The sequence below is a fragment of the Trachurus japonicus genome, chromosome 17, assembly GCF_045865225.1.
Source record: "Trachurus japonicus isolate A0001 chromosome 17, Traja_1.0".
Taxonomy (NCBI): domain Eukaryota; kingdom Metazoa; phylum Chordata; class Actinopteri; order Carangiformes; family Carangidae; genus Trachurus; species Trachurus japonicus.
Window position 1 is genome coordinate 34237185 of NC_140923.1, and position 9302 is coordinate 34246486.

The 9302-nt window shown below is 42.6% G+C and overlaps 2 protein-coding genes across 2 annotated transcripts; one reads left to right on the forward strand and one right to left on the reverse strand.

Annotated features, from left to right (window-relative positions):
- Positions 1 to 1282: 1282 nt before the first annotated feature.
- On the forward strand, positions 1283 to 7333 carry wrnip1 (WRN helicase interacting protein 1). Its single transcript, XM_085805514.1, has 7 exons — positions 1283 to 1937; positions 3005 to 3199; positions 3555 to 3793; positions 4303 to 4529; positions 5513 to 5668; positions 6456 to 6535; positions 6681 to 7333. Exons 1-7 carry the CDS (start codon positions 1296 to 1298, stop codon positions 6960 to 6962), a joined length of 1821 nt encoding a protein of 606 aa, XP_085661640.1. The 5' UTR covers positions 1283 to 1295; the 3' UTR covers positions 6963 to 7333.
- Positions 7330 to 9276, reverse strand: LOC146971192 (chymotrypsin-like elastase family member 3B). Its single transcript, XM_085805515.1, has 8 exons — positions 9141 to 9276; positions 8907 to 8995; positions 8740 to 8822; positions 8459 to 8584; positions 8045 to 8181; positions 7736 to 7878; positions 7494 to 7646; positions 7330 to 7404 (listed from the first exon to the last, which is right to left on the reverse strand). The coding sequence occupies exons 1-8, from the start codon at positions 9202 to 9204 to the stop codon at positions 7387 to 7389; spliced, it is 813 nt and encodes a 270-aa protein (XP_085661641.1). The 5' UTR covers positions 9205 to 9276; the 3' UTR covers positions 7330 to 7386.
- Positions 9277 to 9302: the final 26 nt, after the last annotated feature.

The window sequence follows — 9302 nt, forward strand, 5'->3', positions numbered from 1 at the left end:
TATATTGTTACAGCATCAGCTTCAGTTACCCCAAAACGCATTAGCACCCCCTGCTGGTGCTCCTGCAGACCCACAAGGCTGATCCCAAAAGCATATTAATATTCCTTCAGATTAGTTACATACCTTTTATATGGAATTCATTAACTGTTTGAATGCCTGTGGTCCAAATTTCATTTCCCTGAAGCATTGCATTTTCACCTTCTCTGAGAAGAGGAACAAAGCCAGCTTGGGCATGTTTCAGCCGTTGCCACAAGGATGAACTGTTTGGACTTGGACATTCTCCCTGAGGGGGGCACTTGGCTGCCAGCCCTTTCCTACAGAGCTTTCACACTGTCTTCCTGGCCTGGATGACCTCTCTGGTATGTGTCTCTTGGCTGGTTCTTTCATCTGAGCAGGAAGGGAGAGAAAGACTGGAATGAAGCACCAATTAGGTTTGTAAGAACAGCAGGATCAAAACATTTCAGACCTTTGTTTTTTAATTACACTTCACAACCATGATAGTAGGCAGACCCTTATGGGGCATTTAATAATATCAATAATACCAATTTATTTTAGCATATTTCCAAATTTTGCAATAGCACCAACTTGTACAATATTTGTATTGTAGCCTATCACTAACTATTCTACTGCTTCTATTAGCCTACTTAGCCTACATGAAAAAATAATACTGATAGGATAAACTTATTTGAGCCTTTGATTTATATCTCTTTCATTACTCTTAGTGCTCGGAATCGAAAATGAAAATAATTATTAAACTTAAGAGCACACCCGGAAGTTCTCCATACCCATGCCCAAAGTCTGGTGAGTGACTTTTCTTATGACCACCTGCTTATTAGCAGAGGCTATTAGCCTAGTTTACCTGGGCAAATGTTGCATTCACGTACCACAGTTACCACGGGAAGAATATTTTTCCTTTGTCCACATTGAAGAAAACAGTTCTAGTCATATTTTTGTGACAACACTAGCTGCAGTCGCCATCCCAGTGGTTTAATTCAGATACAATTTTTTATATGTGTATTTGTCTATTATTAGGAAAAGTCGACATCAGCTGACTGTCCCACAGCACGTGAATGTAACACGGATGTACTCAGGAATTAAATCGAGATAAATTCACGCAAGATGTATCAAGTATGAAAAAAATTAACAAACGCATTCTTGGAATAAACGTCATATTCAGATAATACAAGAAAAAAGTCACACTTTTACTCACTGTTAAGGCAAGTGTCTCCCTTAGTTAACCCCAAATCAGTGTTTGGTCACGTGACTAAAGGTCGAAAGTTTCGCGGGGAACCAACATGGCGAACGAGGAAACAGCCACAGCGCTGGACTCAGTGCAGTGTCCCGTTTGTTTTAGAGACTTCAAGCCGTCCACCATTAATGGCCACCTGGATGTATGTCTGCTGAAAGGCGGTGTCGAAAGTGGTCCGTCCAGCGCAGACGAAAGCGCACCTCCTTCAAAGAAACCGCGCATTAGTGCGGAAGCTGCTGCACCACCGGCCAGCCCCGGTGTCAACAAATCCTCGGCAAGGACCGTGACAGCGCCGATGTTTTCTCTTTTTCAGACAAACAAGAGCAAAGTTTCACTTCAGAGTGAACAGAATGGTTCGTGTACAGGTACTCAAAGCGCTGCCGCTGCTGTCAACAGGACGGGTCAGTGCAGTGAGGCTGAACCCGGACCAGCAGCAGCAGCAGCAGGGACGCTGAAGAGCCAAACATGTGCGTCAACAAGCGGACAGACAGTGAAGGCAGCACACGGTTTATCATCGCGGACACTGCTGACGATGGCCAAGCCCTTGGCGGAGATACTGCGACCGAACAACCTGGAGGAGTACTTCGGTCAGAGTAAAGTTGTCGGTGAGCAGACTCTCCTCCGGTCACTGCTGGACTCGCAGGACATCCCGTCTCTGATCCTGTGGGGACCACCGGGGTGCGGAAAGGTGCGGTGGTGTCACCTCAGATCCACACACTGCCTTATTGACAGATCTGACTTTCAGCAACAGTCTACTGCGCAACATTGACATATACCTTAACAGTATCATAAAGTAGGCTATTAACTGAGATAATTGTTGTTATTAACCCCCCCCCCCCCCTTAATTGTTCTTTAAATGCCAGAAATAATCCAAAATGCCCTTTTATGATTGTCTACTGTAAATGACACAACAGAGGAGATTCCATTGTTATATGAACTGTTGCTTTAATAGTGATGTGAACTAGAGATAATTGATCAATTATCAGTCAATTGACAGAAAATTAATCTGCAACTATTTAAAAATTCTGGCATTTTGAGTGCCAAGTGTGAGTGTCAACGCTTTCTCTTCCAATCCTATCAAATGCTCACATTTAATCCTTTACCTAAAACATTATAATCCAGACTGTGGGTTGGAGAAAACAAGACACGAGAAGACGTCACATTTCATCGACAGTTTATATCTAGAAAATAATGGTCAGATGAATTGTTAGTGTAGGCCTACATGATCGTTCAGTGCATCCAGAATTTCCAACTCAAAATACTCTCTTTAGTGTTAGTTTTATTGCTCTTCTCTCTGTTGCACTTGATTAAGAGAGAGGCGAGACGTGAACTTTTACAGCATGTTGACAGTGCATCATTCAGTCCTTGGCTGCCAGGTTGGTGCCTGCCACTCTTCTCTTTGTCAGACATGAATACAACCTGTTAATGACTTCTTGGGAATGCCCAGCTACTTGCATGGATTGTTGAACAGCGTCCTGCCATACTTAGACTTTGTCAACATGCTTTACTCGCACTTGACCTCTTTATCTCCCTCTGTCAATTGTCAGAATGTCTACAGGTTTCACACATGAAGTGAAGATGAGATTTATGAGGCTCTCAAAAGCAATGTCCCAATACTGTATATGATTTATAAAAAATCCTCCACAAGCAGAAAATGTACTTGCTTTGGTTTTGATTCTAGGCTTAGTAAGTTTCCAGATGAGTGTACAAATGTTTAAATCAAATGACCATGTATATGTTTCTGTTGTGTTTCAGACCACACTAGCTCACATAATTGCCAGCGCCAGTAAAAAGAACGGCACAGCTCGTTTCGTCACTCTGTCCGCAACCAGCACCTCCACCAATGAAGTCCGAGAGGTGATCAAGCAGGCGCAGAATGAGCTGCGGCTGTGCAAGAGGAAAACCATCCTGTTCATTGATGAAATTCACCGCTTCAACAAATCCCAACAGGTGGAGTACTGAGCCACTGCATTAGTTTGTAATGTTAGCTTCAGTTACAAAATGCTTAAAATAACATTAACCACTGAAGTACAATGACACAGACAAATATGATACTTAATGAAAGCCAATCCTTTTATTAGTTGCCAAAGAGGACCAGTCAAGATCTTCGTTGACCTGATAAGATGCAAAGCGTGAAAATACAATGTCATACAGTTATACAGACCATTGTGGCAGTGAAATGAGAACGTTCCTTTATGAACCAGTCAACCAGATGTTGTGAAAGTTACTCAAATACCCAGATATCATCACTTTAAACATAATGAGCACATCTTTGTCTTCACTCAGTATGTGTGTGTTTCTACAGGACACCTTCCTTCCTCATGTGGAGTGTGGGACGGTAACGCTGATCGGGGCGACCACAGAGAATCCGTCCTTCCAGGTAAACGCTGCTCTCCTGAGCCGATGCAGGGTGCTGGTTCTGGAGAAACTCTCTGTGGAGGCAATGGGCTCCATCCTGGATCGGGCTGTGGCCACACTCGGGGTTAAAGTCCTGGGGCAAGACACAGGATGTCCCAAAGATGAAGATCAAACAGATGGACATGAGTAAGTATCCCCCTGGGGGGGCCAAGGTGTCCCATGTGTCATCACCGGGTGTCATCTGAAAGTTCAAAATCCTTTGGTTGGTTAGATGCCTTTTTTTTCTTGTCTTCTTAAGTTCAGAAAAACAGAACATGTAAATTAATAATCACTATTTCAACACAATCAAAACACTGTCAAAACACAATCAAAACACTGTCAAAAGTACCTTATTTACAATAAACTGAGAGGTACAGCTTCCAGTGCTTATTGTATCAGAGTGTGGGAATAGATGTTTTCATATATTCATCATCACACCCAGTAATAAGCAGTGATCTGTAAGTAAGTTTGCATTTATTCTTTTCTCGCACGTATTATGCTCATATGGCTGTAGTTGCCTCATTGTAAATGATTCCATATATTTATAGTTTTGCAGTATTTGTCATCACTGTTGATTCATACATTATTAATACTTTATCTGTAGAAGATACGTTTAATAGAAATATTGACAGTGATATGGGTTTCTCTCTTTCTAGGGCAAAGATTTACATTGAGCAAAAAGCTCTGGACACCATAGCCTACCTCTGTGATGGTGATGCAAGAACAGGACTCAATAGTCTGCAGCTGGCTGTTCAGGCTCAGGTGAGCTTGGCTCAGCCAAAGCTGTTGGCGGCACACAACGGTTCTCCTCAAGCGATAGTGGTGACGGAGGAGCACATCAAGGAGGGTCTCCAGAGGTCCCACATTCTCTATGATAAAGCTGGTAAGCCCAAATGTACTTTCAGTGTTGCTGTAGTGACTCAACAGTCTGAACCTCAGTGATTTGAGAGGCACAAACCTGAATTTGTTACAGCCCTTTTCTGTCATTATTGATGTATTGCTAATGGTGGCTAAAATGTGAGGAGCTGTGAGAAATATACAACATATTTAACAAATCTACATTTCTTGAAACCCCCCCTGCAGCTTCATTATACCATAACACCTGCCACTGTCTTTAATTTAGACTTTTCACTTTCAAATTAGAGCCCCACCATACCCCTCAGCAACTGACATCTTGTTCTTGCCTTGGGGCTTTCATATGAGATCCATGAAATGATATAAGAGTAAGGGTATAATATGGGGGTGTTTATAGCTGTGATTACGGTTGCTTAGGAGTGACATGTTTGTTTTATTCTGTGCGTGTGTGTGAATGTCACTGAGGGGTGTTATGCTACACACATGTTATAATAGCCCCAGTGCCCTTTGTGAAGTGGAATATAAAACTAATAGTGTGATTGAGACTCGTGTGATATATATTCATAAAACCAGACAGCATTTTAACTTGGATTTTACTGAAGTAATTGATTAATGAATCATAAAAAAATGCCCTCAGAGTTGCAGGGACAACAGAACTCAGCCTTATAATCAGTAATAGTGTCGTTATTCACACCCTCTTTCCCACTCCCTACTGTTGAGCAATAATGGATCCCCTCATAAGACTTCAAATGTCCTCCACATTGTCCTGTTACATCATACTCAGCTGTCCCAAAAGATTGAGATTCCTGTTTCACGTGGTGATGAAACTGTCCTTCAGCTCGACTCAAGACCTTGACAGAGACACTATTCTCACTTTCAGCATGGTTTTATATCGAATTTACTTTTTGTTCCATTGTCTAAGTGTGGCACGGTTTTCTGAGTATAATTTGTATGTAGCATTCTTCACGCCACAGTGAAGGCTCACGCTGTATGTATCTGTGTTTCTCACAGGTGAAGAGCATTACAACTGCATCTCAGCGCTGCATAAATCAATGAGAGGCTCCCATGAGAACGCCTCTCTGTACTGGCTGGGCCGCATGCTGGAGGGCGGTGAGGATCCGCTCTATGTGGCTCGCAGGCTGGTCCGCTTTGCCAGCGAGGATGTTGGTATGCGAAATTACTGAATGACTTCATTGCAGGTGTTGCGTCCTCTGTCATTTATTGCGCTGCTGGCATGTTGCTGCCACCCTGATCCTCTGGTCTTAACACACCGGTTGCCTCCGCAGATAAGATTAGGATTTACTGATCATGTTCTGCAGCGTTGCATGGTGGTGTTCCTGGTTACATCACTGATACTGTAGTTCAGTTTGAGCCAGAATGAAGACTGTGTTGAGCAGACAGGGCCCGATTGATCATCCCTTAATCTTAGCTCATAACTAAAGATGACTGTGGGCTTTTGTAATGAAATCATTCAGTGGCGGAGCCTGTCAAACAACGTGTTAAGCCCGTCGCTTCATTCAAAACTTCTTTTGATGCAGAATCCTCTTGTGATTGAAATCCTTACCTCCCTGTCGCTTCATTTTATTATTTCACTGATTTAATAATCTGCTCTTCTGTGCCCTATGGTGGTTGGTTGGTGATACTTAAAACTTAGTGGCATTATGTTACTGTCCTTAAATCTACTTTGTCATATGTACTGTGCCAAGTGCCATTGTCTTAAAAAGTGATGAATTGTTTAACAGTGATTACTATTAAGTACGTAGTCATACATACAGCAATGTACTGTGTCTTTAAATAACATCAGAGGTCAGGTGCACATTAAAATGCACTTTGAATATATTACGGAGAAGGAAATATAGACTAAAATGTATGCTGAAAGATGAGATTTTAATCACAGAAAATCTTATTCTTAATACAGTCTGACTGAGTGTCCTTCTTTTCATGTCTCTCTCAGGTATGGCAGATCCTCTTGCCCTCCCTCAGGCCGTGTCCGCTTTCCAGGCCTGTCACTTCATCGGCATGCCTGAATGTGAGGTGGGCTGACCTGACCAAGCAGTGGTGGTTTTACTCAGTCTTTCAAAAAAGCTAACTGCCATATGTAAGTCTTTTACGTGATAGAAGTCGTATTTCAGTGTCTCATCTCTGTTGTCTTCCCTTCTGTTTATCTGCTGCTCAACAGGTGATCCTGGCTCAGTGTGTGGCGTATCTGGCACGAGCACCAAAGTCTGTGGAGATCTACAAGGCCTATGCTAACGTGAAGGCCTGTTTGAGGAACCACAAAGGCCCCCTGCCTCCCGTCCCACTGCACCTCCGCAACGCTCCCACAAAGCTGATGAAGCAACTGGGCTACGCCAAAGGCTACAAATACAACCCAGCGTTCAGCGACACCGTAGAGCAGGAGTACCTACCTGAGGAGCTACAGGGCATCGACTTCTTCACCTGGACTCCCTCAGACCCTTGAGTAGCTCTTGATTGATGATTTATGCCACACAAAGTATTGTGTAAAACCAGGACTGCTGAATGAAAACAATCTTTTGACAAGGACATTCAGATGTTCGGTCATGTTTGGATGTATATAGGTTTACTTAAGACACTTGCTTTTGTTTATAAAGGTTACAACCAGTTACTTAATTGACCTTACTTCTAAATATAATCAGAAGTCCCTGCTGTAAATTTGCACAACATACCTTTAATAGGTATTTAATTGTTTTTATGTTTACTATACATTTGTCCTGTCCTTGTAAAAAAAAAATAAACTAAACTTACACTGATTAAAATGTTTCTTTATGTTATCAATACTTTTGATTAAGTACAAGACAAACATAATATGAACGTTTCATTACACAGTTTATTGATGAGTCACTTTTTCATTTATGGAAACATCTTCAGTTTTGGGCCATGGTCTGTAAGGGAATAGCATAAGAATAAGTTAGTTAGATTAACGTTTTTACAAAAAGCCTACTCTGTATTTACCGTTCAGTGTTTCTCTCACCTCACTGATCCAGGGGATGAAGGAGGCCACGCGGGTAAACATTGTGGGCTTTTGAGGAGTATTGCATCCCTTTCCACTGACAAAACTAGTCACTCCCTCAACATACCATTTACCGTCTCTGCCCTTACAGTTCAGGGGGCCGCCAGAGTCACCCTGGAAGATGACGGCAAATGGTTGAGCATAGGAGAAAATTGTATTGTTTGTCTCAGACAAAGTATCATGTTGTGTTTGTTGTCCCTTACGTGGCATGCTGACTTGCTCTCTCCTCCTGCACAGACCATTGTTGTCTTGGCTGAGCTGCCCCACCAGTCATTTTTACTGCAGATACTGTGATCCACCACAGGAAGCAGGGCCTGCTGCAGGGTAGTTGCCGCGGGACCTCCAGCTGGAGAGAAATTGACACACTCATTGTAACAACAGCTGGGAATCTGAATTATGTTTGATGATTCTCTTCAGGTCCCAGAACAATTTAAATATTTTTTGCTTTACACAAAGGGTTGCACTACGCCCAACATAAGCTGGGTGTTAGCAGGCTTGGCAGCATATCTTACAGTGGAGACGACCCCAGCCTGTTACATAACAGGGTTGGTTGTGGGCAAGAGTAGCACCATGTTGTGGCAGACAAGCCAGCTGAACCTTATCATTGATCACAGCGCTCTTCTCCAGCTTAAGCAGGGCAATATCGTTCCTATGTAACAGAATGAAACACAAAGAATTATGTCTTAATTACCGTATGTCAGAATTTTCTCAGTAGCTCAGAGTCTACTTGACTGTAGAGAAACGTTTATCTGCATGTTTTAGTGCATTCATGTGCATTTACTAAACCCTTTATTTGCTCAGCTGCTGTTCAACAGAAACTCTCAGGGTAAGCATCTTTTTCAAGGACATATTTAGGCTATATCTTCTAATCCACCACATATCACAGAGTTCTGGTCTCAATATGTTGAGAAAGGATGACGACTTACCCACAAGACACACAGTTGTCGTTCCATTTGGGATGGATGAACATTTTTTTCACCATAATGGATTGTTCAGGTCCCTCCTGCTTCTTCATGTCATGCTCAGCAAGAACCACTCTGTATGTGTGGAATCTGTTGGGAGAAAAAAAGAGCCTCTCTGTCTTAGTTTAAAAATTACTATTTTTTGACATTGCTATCACATCATTCTCCTTTTAATTTAACCTAATTTAGAGATCTAACAAGCCATTTTATTAAGCTGTTTAATCTAAGATTTAACTCATCCTCACGTGATGCAGTGAGCAGCAGTCAAGACCCAGTCAGGAGCAATAAGTGTTGCTCCACAGGTGGGAAAGAAAGACTCCAGAGACACCTCCAAGCACACAAAAAAACTTGGATCAACATTTGACTCAGATGGCTAAGAGTAGGTTTGTGAGAAGTCTTTGCACTGCCTCACCTGCCATGGCCAGCTGTAGGGACGGGCCTCTTCCCCATTCACCACACGGTCGGTGTTGGGCTCGTAAGCGGGTACCCCACACCCAGACACTTTACCACAGTGAGACACAAAGCAAAATAAGCTGAATACGAGTAAGAGGGGTCTCTAACTGTCTCTCAAATTAAGATATGCACCATGTTGATTTTGGGTAGCAACTCCCACTAACACAAAACATTTTGTTTAGCATAAACTCACCCACTGTGACAGCCAAGAGGAAGACAAATGCCAGTTCCATATTGATCAAAAAGAGCAGTTGCATCAAGCAGCAGCACTATTTATGGGCTGCAGTCCAGACAACACCAGTCACAGTCTGGGAGTTTTCCAACCTTTCTCCAGGTGGTGACACCTGTGTGTGAA